The sequence below is a fragment of the Equus caballus genome, chromosome 24, assembly GCF_041296265.1.
Source record: "Equus caballus isolate H_3958 breed thoroughbred chromosome 24, TB-T2T, whole genome shotgun sequence".
Classification (NCBI taxonomy): domain Eukaryota; kingdom Metazoa; phylum Chordata; class Mammalia; order Perissodactyla; family Equidae; genus Equus; species Equus caballus.
The window spans coordinates 56,538,638-56,564,448 of NC_091707.1; the positions used below are offsets into that span (position 1 = coordinate 56,538,638).

The 25,811-nt window shown below is 44.3% G+C and overlaps 1 protein-coding gene across 1 annotated transcript in view; it reads left to right on the forward strand.

Moving 5' to 3' along the window:
* Positions 1–7,707: 7,707 nt before the first annotated feature.
* Positions 7,708–25,811, forward strand: part of DYNC1H1 (dynein cytoplasmic 1 heavy chain 1) — a 69,950-nt gene continuing 51,846 nt past the window's right edge. The window contains exons 1-7 of the mRNA XM_001491194.7: positions 7,708–8,190; positions 16,336–16,423; positions 18,400–18,573; positions 18,742–18,997; positions 19,384–19,570; positions 20,861–21,132; positions 21,223–21,450. Of these exons, the coding sequence (XP_001491244.3) occupies positions 7,935–8,190; positions 16,336–16,423; positions 18,400–18,573; positions 18,742–18,997; positions 19,384–19,570; positions 20,861–21,132; positions 21,223–21,450 (1,461 nt within the window). The 5' untranslated portion in view covers positions 7,708–7,934. The remainder of the gene's footprint in view (positions 8,191–16,335; positions 16,424–18,399; positions 18,574–18,741; positions 18,998–19,383; positions 19,571–20,860; positions 21,133–21,222; positions 21,451–25,811) is intronic.

The window sequence follows — 25,811 nt, forward strand, 5'->3', positions numbered from 1 at the left end:
CAGCCTCCAGAACTGTGAGAAATCAATGTTTGTTGTTTAAGCCCCCAGCCTATGGTATTCTGTTATAGCAGCCAGAATTGGCTAAAACAACAGATAATTCTCCAGACAGAAGCTATTCCATCAGCCTGGGTCTCAGAATAAGATGACACAGAGAAGAGTTACAACCAATTCTTGCTGGACACGTTGCTGGAGCAAGAAATGAATGTTGTTCTAGCCACTGAGGTTTGCGTGTGGTCTGTTACTGCAGCATGACCTGCCCCTTCGGGTTGAGATACTCCCCCTTCCAGCCCATGGTGGCGCATGCTGGAGTTTACTCCAGTGGGTTCTGTGACTACAGCACAAAGACCACATCTAAAACCTCCACTTGGTCATGACGTTTATTGCTGGGACAAACAGATGGAACAGAAAGAGAAGGCACAGAGCAGAAACTTGTGTCTGAGGAAGCCATGAACCACCGTTCAGAAGGTACAAGGAAATGGACTAGAGAGCCAGCCTTGTGCCAGGCATCCCTCAGCTCGTGGTCTGGCATATTCTTCATGAGGGGCAGAAGACGAAATCTCACCATCTGCGCCTGCAACTTCTGCTGCAGTCATCAGAGGTTCCTGGAAGATGAAGTTCACTTTGCGGGTCCCTCACATTTGATGACAAGACTATTTTCTACTTCAATGTAAGCGTGAATCACATAATGTCCGCATTACGGCACTGAAACCAGCATGCTGCGATTGCACACATAAGGGATTTGCCCAAAGTTCATTTGTCTGTGCCATAACAGACACACAGGTCTTTGGCCCGTGCAGTTTTTTGGAGGACAAGTGGCAGTTAGACTTGCCAGTGGAGTGACTTATCCCACAGCCGTAGGAAGTCTCAGACAGCTGCATTTTCTGACAAATGGAGTCTTATTTCCCTTCCATCCCAGAGTCTTGAAGTGTCCACGATGCAGGATTCAGTGTTCTGGTCAAATTATTAAGCTGCCTCTGGAACTCTGGCACATTGATTTCCTAGGGCTGCTGTAGCAAATTGCCACAAGCTGGGTGGCCAAAACAATAGAGCTTTATTCTCTCACAGTTCTGAAGGCTAAACATCTGAGACCCGGGTGTCGGTAGGGTTTCTTTCTTCTGGAGCCCCTGAGGGAGAATCTGTCTCGTGCCTCTCTCCCAGCCCCTGGTAGTTGCTGGCAACTCTTAGCGTTCTTGGCTTGTAAATGCATCGCTCCAATCTCTGCCTCTGTTGGCGCTGTGGGTCTATGTGTCCGCATCCAAGTTCCCTCTTCTTATAAGGACACCAGTCATTGAATTTAGGGCCCACGCTAATCCAGAATGACCTCATCTTCACTTGATTACATCTGCAACCATCCTATTTCCAAATAAGGTCACAGTCACAGGTACCAGGAATTAGGACTCCAACATGTCTTCAGCGGGACAGAATTCAACCCACAACAAGTCGTGTCCCAAATCCCCCGATATTCCATCAAGTGACTCTTGAGGCTGCTTCGGGAACTTTGCATTTGTGTCACCCCTTCTCAAAGTCTTGAGGAAGTGAAGGGGTACATTGTGGCTGCCGTTTCGACCATGGATGGAGGTGAACCGTGAAGGCCGGGGGGGATTAGACTGGGACTGACGTGTGCGTGTGATATGAGCAGTGCTTGGCGCAAGTTTGTAATATCATAGCCAGGAAAATAATGGGAAGTATAATATTTTCAGATATCGAGGTATCTGGGGGGCCATTCTGGTTAGATGTGGTTCGGCCTAAAACTCATTTTTCCCAGAGCAGCCTGACTTACAGCCCACTGGACACGCACCGCACGTCTGCTTCAAACATTTCCCAAAGCGAAGAGTGTGCTCTTTAAGGACAAGGATGAATGTCCTCCTTTCTCTGACACCAATACCAGGACTTCTTTGAAGATAAGTTTTTCTGCCCCAAGAACCAAAGTCAAGTTGACCTGCTTTGTATGTGCTAAAATGCAGCAAAACATCTCCTTGTGACTTTAGGGGAAAAAACTGAATTCCTGTCATGCTTAATGGATGTTCTTTGTTCTGAAATGGTATATAACTACGCTGTAAACCATGCTCCCCCAGGGGACTTTCTTCCCTGGGGAAGATAACACTTCCGGGCTAGTCTTCAGCGTTGGCTCATTGAATAGCAATAAATATCACTCTAACTTTCTTATCTATAGATTGGTTATTGATTATTTGCATCAGCAATAAAAATAAGCTGTGGTAGTTTCTTTACAAATAGTCTTTGATGCATTTGTATGTAACTTAGTTCCTGAGTAATACATTTTTTCTAACTTCTCTTCTCTTAGAATCACTCTGTAATTCGGGGCCGGCCCTGTGGCCCAGTGGTTAAGTTTGTGCGCTCTGCTTCGGCAGCCCAGGGTTTTGCCGGTTCAGATCCTGGGCACGGACATGGCACCGCTCATTAGGCCATGTTGAGGCAGCGTCCCACATGCCACGACTAGAAGGACCCCCAACTAAAATATACAACTATGTACTGGAGGAATTTGGGGAGAAAAAAAAAGAAGAAGATTGGCAACAGTTGTTAGCTCAGGTGCCAATCTTTAAAAAAAAAAGGAGAATCACTCTGTAACTCACCCGGAACAGAAGTACTCAGGTTATTCACTCCTGCCCCAAAGATTTATTCCACACCCACAGTGAGCAAGATGCGGTTCCAACCACTGGCACACACTAAGATTTGGTGTTAACCGGAGAAAGTCCTTGACCACATGGAATCACATTCTATTCGGGGCGCAGACCATAAACAAGAAGCACAAATATGTGTTGTGCAGAGGAACACGCTCTGAAGAAAAATAAAGCGATAAGTAAAGGGACGAGTGGTGGGGGTGTTATCTTGGAGAAGGCAATCAAAGAGGTCCCCCCTAAAGGGTCACACTTCAGCAGAGGTCTGATGACGAGACCCTGCAGGAAGAGCATTCCAGAAAAAGGGAAAGACCCTCAGGCTGGGGCGTGCCTCATGTTGTCAGGGACGACAGGAGGCTGGCAGGCCGAGGAGGACAGAGACAGGAGGAGAGGCCAGGACCAGAACATTCAGAGTCTACGTGAGCAAGCCAAGGATGTTTTTCCCACTAAGTGGGTGAGAAGCCACAGGAGCGTTTGGCAGAGAACTGGCCACTCTGTTGATAAAGACTGCGCCCTCCACACCTGGAGAACAGCCTGGAGCAGCTCTCACAGCAGCTCAGACAGGGGCCAGAGGGGTATGACGGTTTTGAGTTTGGAGATAGCTGGGGACGATGGCAGGGTGCGCTGTCGGGCCAGATTGAGATGTGAGGGATTGCGAGGCACCAAGGGACACCCTGAGCGCCAGGTGAGTGGTGGCGGTGTTTACTGAGATGGGAGCTCGGGGGAAGAAGGGGTTTGGGAGGAATCAAGAGTTCAGTTCCGGACAAAGAACAGGTGGGACAAATGGAAAACAAATAGGCAGATAGTGACTTACCCCAGCCAGACCAATAATCCCCCCAATGAAAGGCAGAGATTGTCAGACGGGAGCTTTAAAAAGTAGGAGCAACACCATGCTGCGGATAAGAAACCCACTTTAAACATAAAGGCGACAACAGGCTGAAAGTAAAGGATGGAAAAGATGCACCACACTAACGCCGATCAAAAGAAAGCCGAGGGCTCGGCTGAAATCAAAGTAATTTTAGAGGAAATAATACTCCTAGGAGTAAAGAGGGACATTTCAAAAGGATAAAGGGGTCAATTCAGGGAAAGGACACTACAATGCTACGTGTTCATACATCTAATAACAGAGCTTCAAAACACAGGAAGCAAAAATGATTGAACTGCAAGGAGAAAGAGACAAATGCACAGTTACAATCCAAAAGTTCAACACCTCTCTCCATAATTGACGGAAAAAACAGATAGAAAATCAGGAAGGATAGAGAAGGCTTGAACAACACTTTCAGCCAACTTGGCCCAACTGGCTTTCTGACAATGCTCCACCTAACAACGGTGGAACCCGCCTCCTAAGGCTGGAAGCCATCAGTGTGTGGGTGTGTTGAATGTCATGGGACCGGGGAGGTGGCCTGGGGAGCGGCTGTTGATAGAACACAAAAGCAGTCTGAGGGCTGAGCGTGGGCCACACCACCCTTTAGGGGTTGGGAAGAGGAGAAGGATCCAGCAAAGGAGATGGAGAAGCCAGCGCTGAGGAGGGCGGGTGAAGTGTTGAGAGGGGGGAGTGCTGTGCTGTGTCAGCTGGGTCCAACAGTCAAGCAGAGGAGGACTGAGGACTGGTCCCTGGATGTGACCACCTGGAGGCCGTCCCCTGGGTCACTTATTCAGGGTCACAGAGCACTTGCCCAGGCATGTGAGGGTGGGCTGGGAGCCCCCAGTCAGTATGTTCAAGACAGTGAGAGGCAGTCCCCAGGTCCATTCATTTTCAAGGAATTTTGCTGAAAGGGGAAGCAGAGATGGAGAGGTACTGGCAGGAAGGTGTGGCAGGGTTTTCTTTGCTTTCTTTTTAAAGAAGGGATGCATTCAAACAGGTTGGGCACAGCTGGGAAGAATCCAGGAGGGAGAGAAGGAACATTCCCGAAGAAGGAACAATTTCAGAGGGATGACTGCGAGTCGGGATGAGGTCCAGCACACCCGGGGTGGCAGTGCACGCTGGGGACACAGGCAGTTCTTAGGTATGAGAGGGGGCGGGGTCCCTCGGGAGAGGAGCTGCCAGGGCCAAATTCAGGGGTCTCAGAGCGTCTGCGGGCAGGAGAATGACAAACTTCTTTAACCTTCCCGATCGATGGGCGGTGGGATGCAGGCTGGGCCACGGGCTGGCATTCCTCTTCTGTTCACTGCCATTACTAGCTCTGTGACCCTGGAGAAGTGGCCCAGATGAGCTTGGGAAGGTGAACCTTGTGGCACCACCAGGAGCAATGGGGCAGCGGGCTGGGGAGCCCGCCTCACTGCCTCGGGGGAAGGCCCCTGTGTGTGCGTCCTCCCCGGCACCACTAGAGGGCGCCAGGAGACCGCTCTGCTCCTTGAGGCGCTTTCCCCTCTGACCTCACAACCGCACCCAGCTGCGCCCAAAGCTTCCAGGGGCCCGATTTGATCCCAGCCTCCCCGTGAGGCTCACTTGAAAAGGAACTGAGACAGAAAGGGGTGGGTCCTGGCACGAACTTCATCCGAAAGCGTCTTGTAGCCCCCCTTGAGCGATAGATGGGTGGTCCCAGCTCAGCCCGCCAGCGGCGCGCTGGCAGCTCAATGAGGCGGCCGGGCTTAAAGCACCCGGGAAGGTCAAAATCCCAAAGGTGCCCTGGGGAACAGCCGCTGCTGCCACCACCTGCACCTCCTTCCCTTGGTGTGAAGCATTGGTTTCACAGTCATTAAGCAAGCGTTGGGCCAGGCCCTGCTGGTGCTGGGAATGAGCCCATGGAATGAATGAATGAATGAAAGGTGAAGCCCCATGTGGAATTTGGAGGGAGAAGGGGGGGATTCCAGGCCAGAGCTTGAAGGTGCGGGGCCAGCCGGGCGTCCGCTGAGGGGCTGCCTGCCGCCCCAGGGTTGGGAGTGGGGGAGGGAGAGGGAGGATGAGAATGAGACTGAGCCCCCCCAACTTGGACTTAAGGAGCCACGCCAGGCAGTACTTTAAAGAGAGGGGTGGGGAATGGACATGAGCTCCTCCTATAGACAGTTCATCACCAACTTCTGATAAAATACAAGTGGCCTGGCAGCCACTATCATCCCGCATCACTTAGAACAAATTCTCTCCCCAGCACCACTGCCAACTGAAAGCACATTCTACTATGGACAGGAGAAAGCCAAGATGCCGAAGGCAGCAAGTGGTTGGAGAGGCCAGGTTTGGGTGCAGGGCCCCCCACCTCTTCCCGGAGTCAGACTGGGGCATGAAGAGGGGGAGAGTCCTGTGCTGGGAGGCCAACGGTGCATCTCACAAGAAGATCCTGTCCCTTTCAGCTCTGGGGTGGTCTAGCCAGCCACTGGGATAAGGAATTTAGAGTGCTTAGCACCCTGTGTACAGTAAGCATTCAATCAACATTGACCATTCTTCTTCTTATGCATGAAATACAGCAAACATCTCTAGAAAACAGAAATGCAAACACTTTTGGTCCATGTAGGAATCCTTGTAGATTGACTGTTCAGCTTCCTTCAGTTTCCATCCTCTTAGAAATAGCAAACACTTTTTTAATTTTGAGAATATCACACAGGGCTGCAAATCCAGAGCCTGCAGCTCTGTTGCCCTGGCTCAGGGCCAGGTTGCAGATGTGTGAGTCGTTTGGATGCCCCAGTGGCTGCATCTCCTGGGCGGTGCTGACTCACAGTGCAGGCTGCAGGCAGCCTCTCTCCATCTGCCAGGTCACTGCTGGGTTTCTGAGTCTCAGATCATGTGTGGTCAATCCAGAGTTCACTAACCTGCACCTAATAGATTTTCCTCTTTGTCCTGTTCCTACTCCAAAGGACATGGGGGTAGGGGACAGCCATTAGCAGAATGCCTAGCATTGAGTGAGCATTCAGTATTAGCTGTTGGTGGCGTTATTACTATTCATTACCATGATGGTCATAGCACAAAGTCATTGCAGTGGCTTTATATTTTTCCTGGGAGGTTATTTAGATCTGCATGGGCATAGCACACAAGAGTGGACTGATGGAGGTCAGGAGAATGGGATATTAATCTGTCCCCTCTTTCATGAGCTCCTTAAAGACAAGAACCATTTGATTAATCTCCATGTTCCAGCAGTCCCTGGGGCTTGGCACCAGGTGATTGAGCAAAGATAAGCATACTGTATGTTTCGCAGTTTTCCAAAGATGATTTGGGGAAATCAGATCATCCCATCATTATTCCACCAATCAGGACTCAGCTCTCTGACTATGCACTTTGATATAAAAATAACACCTTTGGCTTCCCTTCCTCTACCCAATTTAAGAAGCAAGTTACGAGTTTGAACTTTCAAAGGCCAATTAACATCCTTAAAAGACACTGTCATCTCTAGACCAAGAATGTGGGCAGCCTGGTTTCTGGCCCTTATGCCATCTTCGTGTAAGGGAAGGGGTCCAGGCCGATGGGAGCTGGGGGGAGCCTAAGCCGGCAGGCATCTCAGCCCCTGCCTTGTACGGACCCAGACACTGAGGGCAGAATGACAGTGGCAGCCCCAGCTGCTACTGGAGCATCACGGTTCTAGGTGGATGCTCTCAGGTAGGTCTCCCTCTTGGTTCTCACAGCATCCTGGGGGGAATTATTTTGTCATTAGCAGCCAAGACCCACGACAACTTGGCTTTACTCCACAGTCCAGGTGTCATCTCCTGGCTTTACCTTACGCTGCCCCTGCAGTCAGGCCCCTCTGCCTTTGTAGAGGCTAGTTCCTCTGCTGGGAATGTCCCCCCGCCCAAACTCCATCTTTTCAGCCTACGTGACCCTCTTCCCGCTGTGAAAAATGTCCTCACTCTCCCTAAATATATATCTAATAACACGTCATGACTATATTAGCTCTCGCCATTAACACCATTCATTCATTCAATATTTAGGTAGCGTCTCAGGCTCTGTGTTGTTCGCTTCGGCCACAGCAGGGAACAAGACAGATGTAGTCCCTGACCACCCCCCACCGATCAGCGTGCCAAGTTCCCATCTTTAGGGCTGGTCATGAGAAGACAGAAGGGCCACGCCCAGCACTGGGACTACAAGTCCCAGAAGGTTGTGCGGCGGCATGGCCGGAGGCCCGCCTACGCGCATGCGCGACGTCATGACTCCGAGACCGCGAGCCGGCGCCACTGGCTGCGGCGAGCGGAGTGGGGCGGGGCCGGCAGGCGGCGGCCTTTAGGGCGGAGCCGGCGTCCGCTCCCCTCAGTCGGCCGCGGGCTAGCTGACCGTCCTGCTTCCGGCGCCCGTTTCTGTGGTTCGCCCGCTCGCCAGCTCTCGCGCCGAGTCGCGGCCGCCCTCTCAGCGCTGCCCGCAGTCCCGAGCGCGGCGCCATGTCGGAGCCCGGGAGCGGCGGCGGCGAGGACGGCTCGGCCGGCCTGGAGGTGTCGGCCGTGCAGAACGTGGCCGACGTGTCGGTGCTGCAGAAGCACCTGCGCAAGCTGGTGCCGCTGCTGCTGGAGGATGGCGGCGAGGCGCCGGCCGCGCTGGAGGCGGCGCTGGAGGAGAAGAGCGCCCTGGAGCAGATGCGCAAGTTCCTGTCGGACCCGCAGGTCCACACGGTTCTGGTGGAGCGCTCCACGCTCAAAGGTGCGGGCGGGGCCCGGGGCCGGGGCCAGGGTCGAGCTGGGGGACCTCGGGCTGCAGACGCCCCGCGGGGTGGGCGGCGCCGCGCCCGGCCTCGCTCCCGCCACACCCCCGCCAGGCCGGAGCCCCAGGGGTGCCCCCTTCCGGGCCGCGGGGAAGGGTGAGGGTGCCCCTGTCTTGCCGTCACCCAAAACAATGGGATCGCTTTGTCTGCTCGGGCCTCAAGATGGCCGAGTTGGGTGGAGACAGCGTCTCCCCGGCTGAGCGCGGGCGGAGGCCGCATCCCGGCCTCCAATGTCACATGAGCTTTTCGGTTTCGTTTTGTGTCCCGGCCAGGCGGGCCTCGGGAGGGATGTGTCAGGGGCAGCCCCGCGGGGCTGGGGGCAGCCTGGATTCTGGCCCTTCCGTCGTCTGGCTGGAGGGGGAGATCCTGGCGGGTCGGAGCTGGGGCAGCCCTGGCCGGCTGGCATTCCGGCCCCTGCCTGGTGCGGGCCCCGATGCCGAGGCCCGGGAATGACAGGGCAGCCCCGGCTACGAGCGGAGCATCACTGTCCTGGGTGGATGCGCGCACGCGGGCCGCCCTCTTGGTCCTCCCAGCAGCGGCCGTGCTGAATGGGTGTATTTCCCCACTTCACACGCAGGAAACTGAGGTTCAGGTGAAGTGACTAGCCCAAGGTCACCCGAGACTAGACTGCACATCTCAGGTTCCAGTCCGCTGCTTGTTCCATTAGTCACACCTTACATTTGTGTAGTGCTTGGATGATCCTAATGGTGACCTGTGATACTGGAGTCTGTTTTACAGATTTAAAAAAGAGAGACTCAGTTTAGGCACCCAGTGGGGGAAGGGGACAAAAGATTTGCATATTCAAGCAGTCTCCTCAAATAGTGACCTCCCAAGGGCAAGGCTGGTTTCACCTTGAGAGTCGGCCTTGCCTTCGGGGAGGGCTTCCCCTTGACTCTTTAAGACCCCTTGGTAGTAATGGCCAGCACAGTTGACGGCACACGCATGGGTGTGGCACCTTGTGCTGGGAACCCAGGGATGATGTCCCAGCAGATTTTAACTTAGTGCCAAGGGATTGGGCACTGTCTGAAAATGTTTGCCAACAACCTTCTTATAATCTCAAAAAACGGTATGGTTCTGAGTAAGAGGACCTGTGCTGTCTCACCCCACTGCTCATACTTATGTTCCTTTCTGATAGTTTCTTTCAAGGGCTGTTCTTACTCAGGAGATGCTTCTCTGTAGCATCTCTTTCTGCTGGAGGGTCGGAGGGATCAAGAATATTTTTCTTAGGTCTACATGGAATGTTCAGAGCAAATAAGAAATTTGGGCATATTTAGAGTATTAATGTTGTTTAGGGTTTTTCTGTTATGTTTGAAGTTGTGTTTTCCCGCATGGAAACCACTATTGTTTAAAAAAAAAACACCTTCAACTCATCTACTCTTTTTCAAAAAGAATGTGTAGTCGTGGTAGAAAATTTGAAGTATACTGATAAATAAAAATCACCTGGAATCCTTCGACCCAGATAGAACCACAGTCAGCATTTTGGTGTCTTTCTGTGAATATACATTATTTTATTAAAATATATTTTAATCTGCATTAAGTTATTGTATTTTGCGTAGTTTGACCTTGGTTAATTATTGATCATGTTGCACAGTTTATGTATTGAAACTGGTGATTTCTACCTTGGGTCTCAATTGCTTTTTATGGAAAAAATTTGTGAGTTTTGTTCTTTGCTTGTAGGGTGCTCGTCAGTAATTACTTTCTTAAACATCTTAGAATTTTCTAAAATTATTGGTAAATAAAACATATTTAGCAAAATATTAAAATTATTACCCTGTTTGTGTAGTATACCCTCTAGTGCAAATCCACTCTGTGTTTGCATCAGGGGTACATTTTCTTCTTTCAGCAAAGCGAATATCCAGGCATCCAAATCTTGGCTCCATAATGACTTGCACTTTTGAATGTTGACTGAGGAATGAGACTGTCTAAAATTGAAATCCTACCTCATTCCCATATTTGTAAAAATCCATGAAGTATTTCTAGTAATTCAGCCTGTCTCTAATTTACCTCTCACTTACAGAAATCTGAGGAAAGACTGTATGCTCCCATCAGTCTTGTTAGCATCCTGACCATACTAGCATAATTTAGATGAAGGTCACTTGGCAGGAGGGCTTTCTTCTGGGTGGTTTTTATGAGTTAGCATTGGCATTTGTACATGTAATCAAATACGAGCATCCAGTAGTTAATTACAATGAAAGGTGGGCTTTGCCTTATGATATGGAAAACAAATCTGAGTTGTTTAAACTGGATGTAGACCGCCAGCAGCAGTGCAGCCCTGTAACTTATTTAATGAACAGGTCAAGTTGCTTTTATTCTATCCTCACCCCACCCCCTTTTTGGAAAGAATTTTCCAAACGCTTGTTACTGAATGTAGAAGCATTTTTTATATGAAGATCTATCTATTTTTTTAACTACCCCAGCTAGCTGTAAACTTTTTTTGTTAAGGTACAGCATTCCTTAAAGTGTAGAATAAATAAAACTTAGCAGTTTGTTTTGATAGTGAAGAATTGGAGAGTTGGTGGGAAAGAGAATGTTAAATTATAGCTCCTCGTTTTAAAAAGAGAAATCTCTTTTCTGGAATTCCTGGCCGGTAGAAAATTGTTTTCTTTATAGTGTACTTCTATAATTATGACCAGATAAAATGATGATCTCACTACTTAACAGGCATTTTACAGAGCTGATGCCGTTTTTGTAGCACTTTGTACGTGATGTGCATTTTTGGTGGTTTCATCCCTTGAGAGGTTGAGTGGCAGAGGTGAGAACAGGGAAGATGCTCCATTGGCAGCTGGTGGAACTGGCGGTTCCAGAACTTGTCTGCGCTCAGGCTTCTTGGTGACCAGGCCAGGATCAGGTGATAGCGGGTTTGTTTTTGTTTTTTTACACTCAGGTGTCTTAGCCCTGAGTTCTGTCTTTGAGACTGGAAATAGTGGCTCCCTTTGGAATTCTGGCTTTTCCTAAGCTTCTTCATTTAGGGGATCCCACCTCCCCTTCAGTGGTGCAGAGTTGGCGATGGACTGGAGTGTGAGGGAAAGCTAGTGCTTTTTACAATACTCAGCTTCCTAGCAGTGTGGAAAGTTTTATGGGGAATGTTTCGGTGGAGTTTTAAAAACTGGTTTTCTGAAGACTTAATTTCCCTAAAGAATAAAGAAATGTAGTAGATTGATGACTAAAAATGTATTGATTTCTGACCTTTGCTTAGCCCCCAAAATGGTTAATAAAATGGTTAATAAATTAACAGGAAGAATTTTCTGTGACACCATACTGTCCTGGAGCACTAGGCCGAGAGTCTGTCAAACTGGGTTCTTACTGTCCTGTGCTGCCACACTGCGGGCGGGGCCCTACACCTTTATAGGACAAAGCAGTCTGCGGCAAGAGAAGTTGGAATGCGCGGTATCTCAGAGTGAATGAGATTGATGCACGGCAAAAGGAACATGGTCATCCCTGCCTTTTACAAAGTGCAGATGGATGGGCGTGCATCATCAGCCTTGGAGAGCGTCAGGCTGGGAGCAGCGGGAGAGATTTGGTCCAGCTTCCTCTGTCATGAGTGAGGAAACCGAAACCCCGGGACTTTAAGACGCAGTTGGGAAAAAGATGTTTTAAGAGGATTCTGAAACCCAGAAACTAATTTCTCTGTTCAGTTCCTTGGTATCTGTGGAAATAGGGGTGTTTGTTTTCGTTTATTTCATCAGTTATTTTTTTGGACTTAGTATTAGCCTTAAAAAGTATTAAGTATTAAGTCTTAAGTCCCTTAGGCATTAGTAACTTATTATTTCAGTTCCTTATTTCTCTTTTTTTCTGGAAATACCAAAGTGAACCCTAGTTTTACATTATATACAAGAACTGTGTGGGGTTTAACCATCTTTTTATATTCCTTATACTGTAAGAAATGAAAGTCTTCAGGTTGAAGAGAAAACTCAGACTTTGTCACCACACTCTTAGCCTTATGCCAGGGCAGGGAGTGGTTGTGGCAAAGAAGTCACAGCCTCTCAGAAGGAGGATGAAAGGGGGTTGGATGTAAATGTGATAGGAGAAAGGGAGAAAACTAAAACAACCACAGGAGAAAAAGAGGGAAGGACATGACGGATGTGATAGTGACTGACCAGAATAATGTGCTGTTAGATGTTTTAGATTTTAAAAAGAAAAGATGACGAGGACCGGGAACATGTAAGAAGTAATTTGGTGGTGTGTGGGGGCCAAGGGAGACGGCTGGCTTTGTCTGCTAGATAGAGAAGGGGCTTGCCCTGGGGCTGGGAGACTGTTGGAGGGAAGCTGCAAGAGGGAAGAAGCTGGAGGCCTCCCCGCTCCTTTCCAGTTTGCTTTGTCCCTTTCCCAATTGCCCATTCATCAGGCTTTGTGAAAACATCCCGGTCTACCTAGGAGAGGTAGTATTGAATGTGCATCTTTCTGTATTTCATTAAATGAAGCATAATGCTCACCTAATTCAGAATGTAATGATATAAATCACTTATAGTTTGAAATATATTAAATTAGTCTTTCAATAGAAGTATCCGCAGATTAATGCTAAATGACATTTTGAACATCTCTAGAAATTGGACGAACTCTCAGAAGCCTGCTGAAGAAATGTCCACAGCTCACTGTCATGTCTATCGGTGTGGCTTGCAGCGAAGGAATTCATGCGGTGGCCCCAACGCTTTCTGTGCTGGTCCTTTGATTCCTTGAACGTGTTCACAGGCAGTATAGTATTGGTCCATCATGTATTAACCCGTAACTTTAGCACATCAGGAAACGGCTTCAAACTTTACTGAAAGTGATATTACCTGATAAAATATGCAGGTTGTGTTTATATGTAAGCTTCTAAATATAGCAGGATTAATAGCCTTTGTTACTAAGAATTAACTATCAAATGTCTGTCTTCCTCTGAACAAATTTTTTAAAATGTTTCTGCGGAGGTAGAATGTCAAATTATTCTTATTTGTAAGATGTAATAATCTACAGAGAAGCAAAAGGTTAAATTATTTGATGGCAGTTTATAAAACAGTGTCATAGGTTCTTTATAGTGGGAGTCAGACATACTCAGACTTCATTTGATCTCTATATTTATAAGGAATAAGTATTCAAAAACTAATCTGAAATGTGTTCTGTGACTGATTAATAGTGACTTCCATAAATTATTGTCATCAAGAGAAGTTAGAATTTTACAAAGCAGTAGAGGATACCTAGCTGCAATTCTTGTCTGAGGATTATGTCATTGGGTGTGCCTTCCGAGCTGAAGCAGTGTTCTGCTGCATTGCGGTATTCCTTGTGTGGGGCTGGGCGCTCACGACAGGACTGAGACAGAGCCGTGACTCATCGCGTGGCAAGGTGCCCAGTTCCTTTAACCCTGTCTGCGTTAGGAAGTGCAGGCAGCGTGCTCAGTTGCTGCATCCAGGCGGCATGTTCTCTACCTGATTTTACTTGTACAGATGATGGGTCTTTATCTGGGAGGAAGAAATGATTCAAAGTTAACCTATCATATTTTTAGTTATATCAGTAATTTCCTTTGGTGATGATAGAATATTGCTTTTATTTTCTATATACTGTTTGGATGTTATGTTGGTGATGTATGTTTTATATAAATCATGGAACAGCATGACAGAAAGTTCAGAAAATTGAGGGAGAAAATATTTCATAATCCCTCTCCATAGACAACTGTATCACTTTGGGGTGTCTCCTTATGCTCTGTGTCCATGTGCTTGCTTTTTACAGATTGCAGTCACATATGTGGTTGGTTTCAGGCAGTATGATTTATCTTATCTTGTGGTATATCCACATTTCAGTAGTTAGAAAACTGGATTGATTGATTTGTTTAGTTGGTTGTTTTGGGGTTTTTTAAGGTAGGTCTTTTTGTTTTTTTGCTGAGGAAGATTAGCCCTGAGCTAACATTCATGCCAGTCTTCCTCCGCTTTATATGCAGGTCACCGCCACAGCATGGCTGACAAGTGGTGTAGCTCTGAGCCTGGGATCCGAACCTGTGAATCCAGGCCACCAGAGCTGAGTGTGCCAAACTTAACCACTACACCACAGGGCTGGCCCCAGGTAGTCATTTTTTAAAAACAGCTAGGAAATACCTGGCATACTAGAATGTTCTGCCACCAACAACTCCTTCCTTTCCTAAAATTATACTAAAAACAATATTTTGAATTACTGTCTTCTTGATAGATATACTAATATTTTATATTCTTTTACTGTGATTTTGTATTTGTCTCATCTTAAAGCTAATGAAGCTAATAGCTTTTGCTCAGACCCTATTCACCCAGATTTTACAGTTTTTAGTGCTTAAAGAAACCTTACAGACCATCTAATTTGATATCCCACCCCCTCATCTGCTGCCCATGTTACATTTCACGAATTTGAAACCTAGAGGAAGAAAAATGACTTTCCCAAAGTCACTTAGCTAAGTCTGCTGCCTTTGCTGTTGCATCACAACTTAAAAGTGTAGACAAACCATACATAGCACATTAAATTAGTCCTTAGATAGTAATTTTTGCTAATGCAGGTATTCCATGCAATGTGTCATGGCAAAGATAACTTGGCTAGAACATCTCGGCATCTAATAGATTAGTACTAGATCTAGAGGTTTGTATTATTTCGCATTCTTACACATTTTTTATTCTAATTTTTCAATTTTTGTTTATTTGTTTGTTTTTTGGGGTGGGGGGAGATTTGCCCTAAGTTAACATCTGTTGCCTATCTTCCTTCTTTTCTTCCTTCTTTCCCCCACAAAGCCCCAGTACATAGTTGTGTATAGTTGTAAGTTCTGGTTCTTCTGTGTGAGCTGCTGCCACAACATGGCTACGACAAACAAGTGGTGTGGTTCTGTGCCCGGGAACTGAATCCTGGCTACTGAAGCAGAGCACACTGAACTTTAACCACTAGGCCATCAGGGCTGGCTCTCAATTTTGATTTTTAACTACAGTCATGCATCATTTAATGACAGGATTATATTCTGAGAAATGCATCATTAGGCAATTTCATCATTGTGTGAACATCATAGAGTATACTTACACAAATCTAGATAATGCAGCCTGCTACACACCTAGGCCGTATGGCATGACTAATCTTATGGGAGCATTGTGTGTGTGTGCTCCATCATTGACCAAAAGGTCGTTATATGGGGCGTGTCTGCACTTAGAAGTTTTGTTCACATGCCTCTTGAGCTATTTTACTATTAAATTCCAGTGAGCTTTTAAAAATGACTCCTATGCACAGTGTTTGCTGTGTGGAATCCAGCATGATCCCTGCCCTCGAAGAGCTCACAGTTTTTGAGGAAGATGCATTCATGAGTTGACCCCGAGCAGGCTCTGAGAAGTGCTCTAAGAGCAGAGGGGCAGGCTGGGTGAATGCCTCTGGGTAACCTGGGGATGTTTCTTCATAGCAGTTTTCTTGATGGGAGTTTGCCCTGCGAGGTGAGGCAATGGATGAGGGATGGAAATGGGGCTGTACTGGTGGGGAGCTCGGCCCTGGGAATCACAGACTTTCCAGCCTTGTGTGTGAGAACTGTTTATTTATACGAGCCTTAACCTGAAAAGCAAGGATCAGAGTAGTCATGCCAACCCTCATAGGGTTGCCTTGAGGGTTAAATGTATGAATACCTAAAGTACTTACCAGAATGCCTGTCACGTGGTAAGTCTTGAGTGAACAACTGAGCAGAATACACTGGGGTGGGGAAGGGAGGGAAAGTGACCTCTGTGTGTGGAGCACAGGGCCTGGGCTGCTGGGATGGGTGGTGACAACTGGCTGTGGCAGACACCACCGAGCACTGCCCCAGGGCCAGGCCCAGCTCTGGCACTTCATGGGCTTCAACTCGGTTAGTCCTTCCAGCAACCTGGGTATGCCAGTGCTGCCCTGATTTACAAAGGAAACAGGTGCGGAGAAGTTAACCATCTTGCCCAAGATCACACAGCAAATAAGTGACTAGATAAAAAGTCAGGAAAAAATGGGTTGAAACGGAAGAGTAGGTGGAACCAAGTCACATAGAGGTCTGTCAGGGTGGGATGGGGTGAGGCTCGTTATTCTTTAAGCAGTTGATAAATTGAAAGTTGGAAGTGTTGACATGAATTTGATGTAATATTTATTATGATTTGTAGAGGATGTTGGTGATGAAGGAGAAGAAGAAAAAGAATTCATTTCTTATAACATCAACATAGACATTCATTATGGAGTTAAGTCCAATAGGTGAGTAGCGTGAATATACTGTTATGTTGGATTATAAACTTGGGAGAATTAAATATAAATCTTAATTGACTCAGGCAAAGACGTTAATAAAACACTCAAAAGATTTCTGCTCTTTAAATTCGGTATCTTGTCTTGGATTTCGTGTATTCAAATTAGAGGATTTCCAAGTCAATGTAAATTCTAAAATACTTTTACTTTAAATGCCATGTCATAGCATCCATTTTAGGTTTAATCCATAATGTACTTAACATATCTAATAATGCTCTCAAATTATATCTGAGTTTTCGTTATCGTAAATAACTAGTAAATAACTACTAAACATTCTTAAGTGTAGGTCTGATTCTTTTTAGGATAAATCCCTAAAGATAGCATTACTGATTCAGATGCAATGCATTATTAAAGTTTTTAATGCATCTGACCGAATTCCCCACCTTCCAGAAGGTGATGCCAATGTCCCTCCAATAGACGTATTCAAATTTAAGTATATAAATGTTATAATTGATTCTGCACTGGGTTTTTAAAACTTTTTATTTTGAATAACTTCAAGCTTACAAAGGAGTTAGATGAATAGGATATAGAATTCTTGGATATCAGTTAACATTTGCCATGTTGGCAAATTATCATTTTTTTCCTGAGCCACTTGAGTTGGTTGTAGACAGCCTGCCCCTTTATCCCTAAATACTTCAGTTATTTCCCAAGAACAAGGACATTTTTGTTCATAGGCTCAGTGCAGTTTTCAAATTCAGGATATATTGGTACAGTATTACTCTCTAGGTACATATTCAGATTGTCTCATTAATGCCCTTACAGTAATTCTCCCCTGATCCAGAATCCAGTTCTTTGTCTTTCTTTCTGTGTCAGCCTTTCTGTGTCTTTCACGAAATTGACACTTTTGATAAGTACAGACCAGTGGTTTTATAGAGCATCCTTCAGTTAGGTTTGTCTGATGTTTCTCCATGAAGAGATTCAAGTTGTACATTTTTGGCAGGAATACTGTTGTGACTTTGTTCCTTCACAGTGTGTCACATCAGGAAGCTTCATTGACTTTTTAGGATAATATGAAATATGTATAAAATACTGGCCTGGGAGCTAGAAAATTAAAATATTGTTAATTTTCTTGAAGCTATTAATTGACCCACCTTTGAGCACCTGTCATGTGTAAGATATGGCAGGAGGTATACAAAGAAATAAAACCTAGTTTCTGTTCCCAAGAAACTTGTGGTCCTTTGGGAGGAAGATTGGCAGATACACAACTAACTGTAATACTTGGCAGAATTTTAGAGGTGCAGGAAACACGGAGATTGGAGAGATTTCTTCTGATTAGGAAAGGCACCAGGGAAGAAATAATGCTGGAACTGGGTTTTGGGGATTACTTGGAATTTCAGCAGGTGAATGTGGGTTTCTTAAGTAAAGACTCAAAAGCACACGATGTTCAGAGAATGGGACATCTAGCTTAAGTGGTGTCTTGGGGTGGGGAGGAGAAGAAGAAACTGGAAGACTTTGTTTAGGCCGGGCCGTGGGGAGCCTGGAATGTCCTCTGGTCACTTTAGCCTGTGGGTAACTTGTTTATTCAAACCTATGTGTGACTTAGCACAATAAATGAACGGTACAAGTTAGCATAGGATCAGATTTTTAAGTACCTCATGGCTTGTAACTTGTAGTTGCCTGTTGTAGGTTAGTTTTGGTGAGGCCAGTATTATGGACTCAACCCATTTATGAGACAGATTAACTTTGCCTAGTTTCGTGGTCGCATGCTGTAATTTTAACCTTAATTAGAAACTTCTCACATAAGTGAGTAAAGAAAGTAAGCAATATATTTCCTTGTTAGAAAATAAGCAATTTAGTCTATTAATATGATTTTTAAATTAAAACGTTCACATGAATTTTTAATTTGTATGCAACATGAAGGTTAGAGTTATTAAGACTTACTAGGAATGAAACTCTTGGTTTTAATTTCTTCTTTGCCTTTCTTTTAGCTTGGCATTCATTAAACGTACTCCAGTAATTGATGCAGACAAACCAGTGTCTTCTCAGCTCCGAGTCCTCACGCTCAGTGAAGACTCACCGTATGAAACCTTGCATTCCTTCATTAGCAACGCGGTGGCTCCTTTTTTCAAGTCCTATATCAGAGAGTCAGGCAAGGCAGACAGGTAAAAACCATTTTCCTTCGTTGATTTGAATGTCATATTTCGCTTAGTGTTCACAGACACTGTGGAAGATGATGTAAAATTCAGGAATCAGGAGGATGAAGTGTCAATATTGAATCTCTCTGGAGACCAATAGTGCGCTAAAATTTAAGGTACTTCTTGTCTTTTTAGGGATGGTGATAAAATGGCTCCTTCAGTTGAAAAAAAGATTGCAGAACTTGAAATGGGACTCCTTCACTTGCAGCAAAATATTGAAATTCCAGAGATCAGCCTGCCAATTCATCCGATTATTACAAATGTTGCAAAACAGTGTTATGAACGTGGAGAAAAGCCAAAAGTTACAGACTTTGGAGATAAGGTTGAAGACCCAACTTTTCTCAATCAGTTACAATCTGGAGTTAACCGCTGGATCCGAGAAATTCAAAAAGTAAGAGCACAGTATTGAAAATATCATGTAAAACACTTGACTCTCTAATATCTGTGAGAAAGCTGGTCTGAGTTTTTGTCCATGAAGCAAATTCTGTGATGACTGTTGTGGTACCTGCCCTTGGTCCTGGGAATGCTCCACAGAAGACAAACGCTGGCCAGGGTGGGATGATCTGAGCGCAGTGTGAGATTATTTAAATATCAGCCAGGCAGGAGTGTTAATCTCAGCTGTCTCGTACCTTTGATTTCAAATTAAAGCGCTTATAATTTACAGAAAGGAAATCTACTTGAAATAAAAAAATTGTACTACATGTGTTTAGTTAATCATACTTTTTCTACCTTTGTTTAAATAGTGAATATTCTTGAATGTTATTTTATCTTTTTAAGGTGACCAAACTCGATCGAGATCCTGCCTCAGGAACTGCCTTACAGGAAATTAGTTTTTGGCTAAACTTGGAACGTGCATTATACCGCATCCAGGAGAAACGAGAGAGCCCAGAAGTTCTCCTGACTCTGGATATCTTGAAACACGGCAAGCGTTTCCATGCCACCGTCAGTTTTGACACTGACACAGGTAAAAGCTGGAGCTAATAATATGATCAATAAGTTGTTGATCTGGATTTTGTGAGATCTTATAGATAATTTAGAGAAAAATTAATAGATGCATCATACTTCCTGACTGTTTCCTCTCTTGAATCTTGTCTCATCTTTCCCCCAGTTCTTGGTAATGAAAATGATTTTCCCATGTGCTTCCCTTTCCCCTCAGGCATTTTGAGAAGATAGCCAGTTTCTGGGCCTGAGTAGAGAGCGCTGGGAGTTTCCCACCTGTTAGTTCCTTGGTTCCTTGAGTAGGCTGTAGAGTTTTACTGTAAAGTCAGGTGTGCTTTTGACAATCCAGGAGCATGGTTTAAGTTAAGCAGAAGTTACTTGCCCGCAGGGCTATGGAAGGAGACCTAGTCAGTGCTCTCTCTTCCTCTTTTTACCTGCCCCTTTCCCCTGTTCTCCACCCTCCTCCCTGTTCTGAAAGTGGTCAAGATAAATTGTTTTCTAAATGGGCAGCAGTGTGAGTGATGTTGCCCTGGCACACACTAGGCATGCAGTCTTTGAATGACCAGGCCTGGTTAGGCATTTCTGTACAGCTCTACGCCCCCAGTCGTGTTAGAACAAGTAGTTAGGACTGCAGTGGTGTCATGTTCTTTTCCGCCCCGTCACAAAAGCTGTGGTGCCCACATTCTACATGCTCGAGGAAGTTCCAGGCAGAAATCTTCCAGTTACTTTGATCATACTGCACATTAGGCATTCACTAATGTTGTATACCTTGAATTTTTTTTCAATACCTCTGAGACCTTTCTTTCTTTCCTAATGCTTGCTTTTTTTTTTTAATCTTATGGCAGAGGAAGTCAAAAAGTAAACTAGGACGAAGGTGCTTCTATGATTCCATATCCATAACACACTCACCTAACTTGAGCCATGGTTATAAAATTTAAATTTTGGTCTTCTTAAGAATCCTAAAATTCTAGATTTTCTAAACTTAATTGTTGTTATAGAACATTTAGATAATTGTAGAAAGCAAAAAAAGGTGAAATCCATGGTGCTACCACCCACAGCCTTTAGAGTGTGTATGAATTGACTGATTTTCTTAAAAAAGTAAAAATTAGACCACACCAGGATCATCCTGTTAATAACATGTTCTTTTTTTCAAATGTCATAAATAGCTTGTATGTCACTAAATCTTTTGCAACGTCAAATGTTGTATTGTGAGGATGAGTTTTAGTTTACTGCCCCAGTATTAAGCTTGTAAGGAGTATCCTTCTAATTGTGTTACTTTCCATGAAAACCGTTAACTGTTTCTCTGTTAATCTAGGTCTAAAACAGGCTTTGGAAACTGTGAATGACTACAATCCTCTGATGAAAGATTTTCCCCTGAATGATTTGCTGTCTGCCACTGAGCTGGACAAAATAAGGCAGGCACTTGTTGCCATTTTCACCCATTTGAGAAAGATCCGAAACACAAAATATCCCATTCAGAGGGCGCTGCGTTTGGTGGAGGCAATTTCAAGAGACTTGAGTTCTCAGTTACTCAAAGTATTGGGCACTAGAAAATTAATGCATGTTGCTTATGAAGAATTTGAAAAAGTAAGTTTCGATATATCAGAAAACCAACCTCAGGGCCTTAAGATGAAAATATGCTTAATAGTAAGCTTTTTTCCTTAAATTATATTCTAGGTTATGGTAGCATGCTTTGAAGTTTTCCAGACTTGGGATGATGAATATGAGAAACTTCAGGTGTTGTTGAGAGACATTGTCAAGAGAAAGAGGGAGGAAAATCTGAAGATGGTGTGGCGAATCAACCCTGCTCACAGGAAGCTTCAGGCTCGCCTTGACCAGATGAGAAAATTTAGACGCCAACACGAACAGCTGAGAGCTGTCATTGTCAGGGTCCTGAGGCCGCAGGTAGGATGCTCATTCTGGAAATTTGCATATGCATTGTTTTAATGACCCCCTCTTTTTTTTCAGAATTAGAATTAACTACATGTTTCTATTTTGCACTAAGTTCTACTTTAGCTCCATTTTCATCTTGTCACTGTCATCTTTACGATCTAGTGATTCCGTATTACATTGTTTCAATCCAAATCTTGAATGTTCTCCATCCTTTCATCCTTACCCCCAAATTACGTGGACCCTAGAAACAGACTTCCTGGGTTTTAAATCCTAATTCCACCATTTAACTGGCTGTGTGATTTGGGCACATTATTTAACATTTTCCCAGGTTCCTCATCTGTAAAATGTGACTGATAATCGTATATGCCTGAGATTTATTAAAGGAAATGACTGCTTTTCTTTATACGTACTTTTTTTCTCTTCTCAATTCACCTTTCTCTTTTCTTCACCAATGCTTTTCCTCCGTTAAAAAACCCAGTGTTGGGGCCTGCCCTGTGGCACAGCAGTTAAGTTCATACATTCTGCTTTTCGGCGGCCCAGGGTTCGCCAGTTCGGATCCTGGGTGTGGACATGGCACTGCTTGGCAAAAGCCATGCTGTGGTAGGCGTCCCACATATAAAGTAGAGGAAGATGGGCACGGATGTTAGCTCAGGGCCAGTCTTCTTCAGCAAAAGGAGGAGGGTTGGCAGTAGTTAGCTCAGGGCTAATGTTCTTCAAAAAAAAAAAAAAATCCAGTCTAGAAATATAGGGTGGATTGATACACATAGATAGAGGAATTGATAAATAGATAGATATATATATATAATAAAGCCAATATATATCGAAATGTTAATTGGCTGCATGTTAATTATAGACTCCAGGTGGCAATATATGAATGTTCAGTCTATAATTCTTTCAGCTCTCCTGTAGTTTGAAAATTTTGTAATAAAATGTTGGAGGGTAGGGATCTGGTCTAGAAATCATGCCACCTAGGAAGCTTCATTTGCTTGTTAGGAGTGCCTACTATTTGGGGTTGAGTAAATTGTTGACAATGAATCCTTGCGTCTTTTTTTTTTTTTTTTTTTTTTTTGCTGAGGAAGATTAGCCCTGAGCTAACATCCATGGCCAATCTTCCTTTTTTTTGCTTGAGGAAGATTAGCCCTGAGCTAACATCTGTGCCAGTCTTCCCCACTTTATATGGGGGTTGCCGCCACAGCATGCCTGATGAATGGTGTAGGTCCATGCCCAGGATCCAAATTCGTGAACCCAGGCCACCAAAGTGGAGCACACCAAACTTAACCACCATGACACAAGGCCAGCCCCTCCTCAGCATCGTTTTATTTAGTGCAGTAATGATTTATGTGTACCTACATGTGTATTTGTTGGTTTTAAGTGTTAAACCTTTACTTTATACATGAGAGATTTGAGACTAGTGCTGATTCCTTCTAGCCTAGGCTTGCTTTCCTTTCTTTTCTTTTCTTATTGAGGTTATGATAGTTTACAGCATTGCAAAATTTCAGTAGTGCCTTATTATTTGTCAGTCATCTTATACGTGCTCCCCTTCACCCTTTGTGCCCATGCCCCACCCCCATCCCCCTGGTAACCACTAATCTGTTCTCTTTGTCCATGTGTTTATCTTTCATGTATGAGTGGAATCATACAGAGTTTGTTTTTCTCTGTGTGGCTTATTTCACCTAACATAATACTCTCAAGGTCCATCCATGTTGTGAATGCAACGATTTTGTCATTTTTTTATTAGCCTAGGCTTTCTTAACCCTTTTTTGCCATATACTACTTTTCAGATATCATTTTTTATAAGAACATTATATATTGTAAATCACGTGGTACAAATCCTTTATATGAGTAAAATTTATGGTAAATTTATATATGCATGCATGCATTCTCAGAATGTTTTTATTGTCGTGTTTAGTGTATTAACATTTAATATAATTATTGATATACTTGGATTCATATTTGCCATTTGCTATATGTTTTCACTTGTCTCATTTTTACTGTTCCTCTGTTCCTTTCCTACCCTTCTTTTTTGTTATTTTTAGTATATCATTTTCATACTTAATTTATCATAATATATTTAATGTTGACTTCCAGTAAAATTTCAGAACCTCATGTCGGTACGGCTCTGTTTCCTCCTCGTCATCATATATACAACAGGGAAAAGTGCTCCTATCCTTGTCATAAACATTACAGCTATATATGTTATAAACCCAACAATATAGTCTTATAAGTTTTGTTTTAAACAGTCATATACATTGTAGAAAAATTAGAAGAAAAGTAATAATCTTTTACATTTGTCTGCATATTTCCAGTTCTCTTCATTCCTTCCTATGGATCTAAGTTACTGTCTAGTGTCATTTTCTCTTTAGCCAAAAGAAATTCCTGTAGTATTTCTTGCTCCACAGATCTGTGACAACAGATTCCCTCATTTTTTGGTTGTCAGGAAAAATATTTCACTTTAATATTTGAAAGATAGTTTCACTGGATATAGAATTCTTGATTGACAGGTTTTAATTCCTTTTCAATCTTTTGTTTTTTGAGACCATCTAGTGAATTTTTTTTAATTAAACCTCTGTACTTTTCAGCTTTAGAATTACTAGTAGTTTCTTTTTTGTTTCCATTTCTCTGAGATTACCTGTATACTCACTTACTTTTTGTATGTCTTATTTGAACATTTAAAAAAATTGTTTGAATGTATTTATAACAGCAGCTTTACAATCCTTTTTGCTAAATCTGTCATCTAGGCCCCAGTGGAGTCACTTTCTGTTGACTGCATTTTTTTCCCCGAGTATGGGTCACATTTGCATGTCTTGTACTTTTTTTGTTCCTTTGCATACTTAGTAATTTTATTGAAAACTAGACATTGTAGATAATATGTGGAAACAGTACTGAATCCTGCCTTATTCTTGTGAGTGTTGCTTTTTGTTTCAGTGAGCAGCCAGCTCACCTGGGCTCATACTGAAAAGGAGAAGTCTGTCTCCTTCTTGGTGTGTAGCCGTTGCCATCCCTTCTTGCTGGTGTAGTCTGTTAAGCCTGTCTCCCCAGGGGCCGCCCCTCAGCCACAGTGAGCCTGTGGTTTGGGCAGAGGGCACTGGTGGCCGCCTCGAGCCAGGAAGGCTTCCACCTGTGCTGCCTGAGCTGTGTGCAGGCTGAGGACCTCACTCAGAGGCGCAGTGGTTTGTGAATCTCCCCAGACTTCCATTCTTGTGGGCTCCCTGGGGTCTCCTGTGTATGTATGTAATTTGTCATCTTGGCCTTTCTCAGGCTTTCTCATTTCCAGAATCTGGCTTTTAAACTTATTGCTGTTCTGCTCCTACCAGCAAAGCTGCAAATTTTTACTGCCTGAGCTGGGGCATGGGAGCACCTCCAGGCAAGAAGGCCATCAACTCAGTGTTGTTACCTGATGTAGCACTTTGTCATGAGTAAACACTGAGGTTGTGGACTGTGTTTGATTGTTTTCCATTGTCCTGAAATAGTGGTTATTAATAATTTTGTCCAGTTTTTGCCCTCTCACTACCATTACCAGGAGTCCTGAGAATGGTTTTAAATGCATAAAATAAAATACACAGGTTTACAAAGAAGCAGTTATCAACAGTTTTGAAACTGTGATCTGGTAATCTGTGTGCTTCTCCATGAACACACAAAATACCAAGGTTTGGTGACAGGCCAAATACCATGATTTTGAACAGTGATGAACATAAATGGGATCTCAGGATACATACAACTGTAATGTGATAGGAAGGACGTACTGGCGACAACTGTGACTCTTGCTTGCATTCATAATGGTAGGAAATGCTGGATTTTAGTTAGGGATTTATCATTTCCCCCGTCAAATTCACCGACTGCCTGAGTTTCATCCAAGGTGTTTGTGCAGCCCAGATGAAGCCCCTGCCTGGCTCTCTAGTTCTGTGGGGTGTGGGCCTGATGCCTCTGGAGGTGAAGATCTTGTGTTTGCTCCACTCCCTGTCCAGGAGCACACAGGCGACTGAGTGGGGTTTCTTCTCTGCTGCTGTAGCACTTTCTCTCTCCCTCTCCTGAGGTACTTACCCATGGCTTATAATTTAAGGTTTTAAAAATCAAACAGGAAGACTCTGAGTTTGTATACTGAGCTTACACATAGCACTCCTGTGGATTACTGAGCTTTCCAATACAATTTTAATCATAGACTAAACATTGAAAAGAGAAGTACCTAAAACCCAGGTTTTAACACATTATTTTAGCTTCTTAAGTACTGAACCTACATTGTCAGAAGATCTTTACGGTGCAGAGTTAAAATATCCTCTAAAGTATTTTACGTGGCTTTGTTGAGTTATGATTATAAAATGTTTGACTAAAAGTTAAAGACCTATGTAGCTGACTGGTAAGTTCGTGTGGTCTGT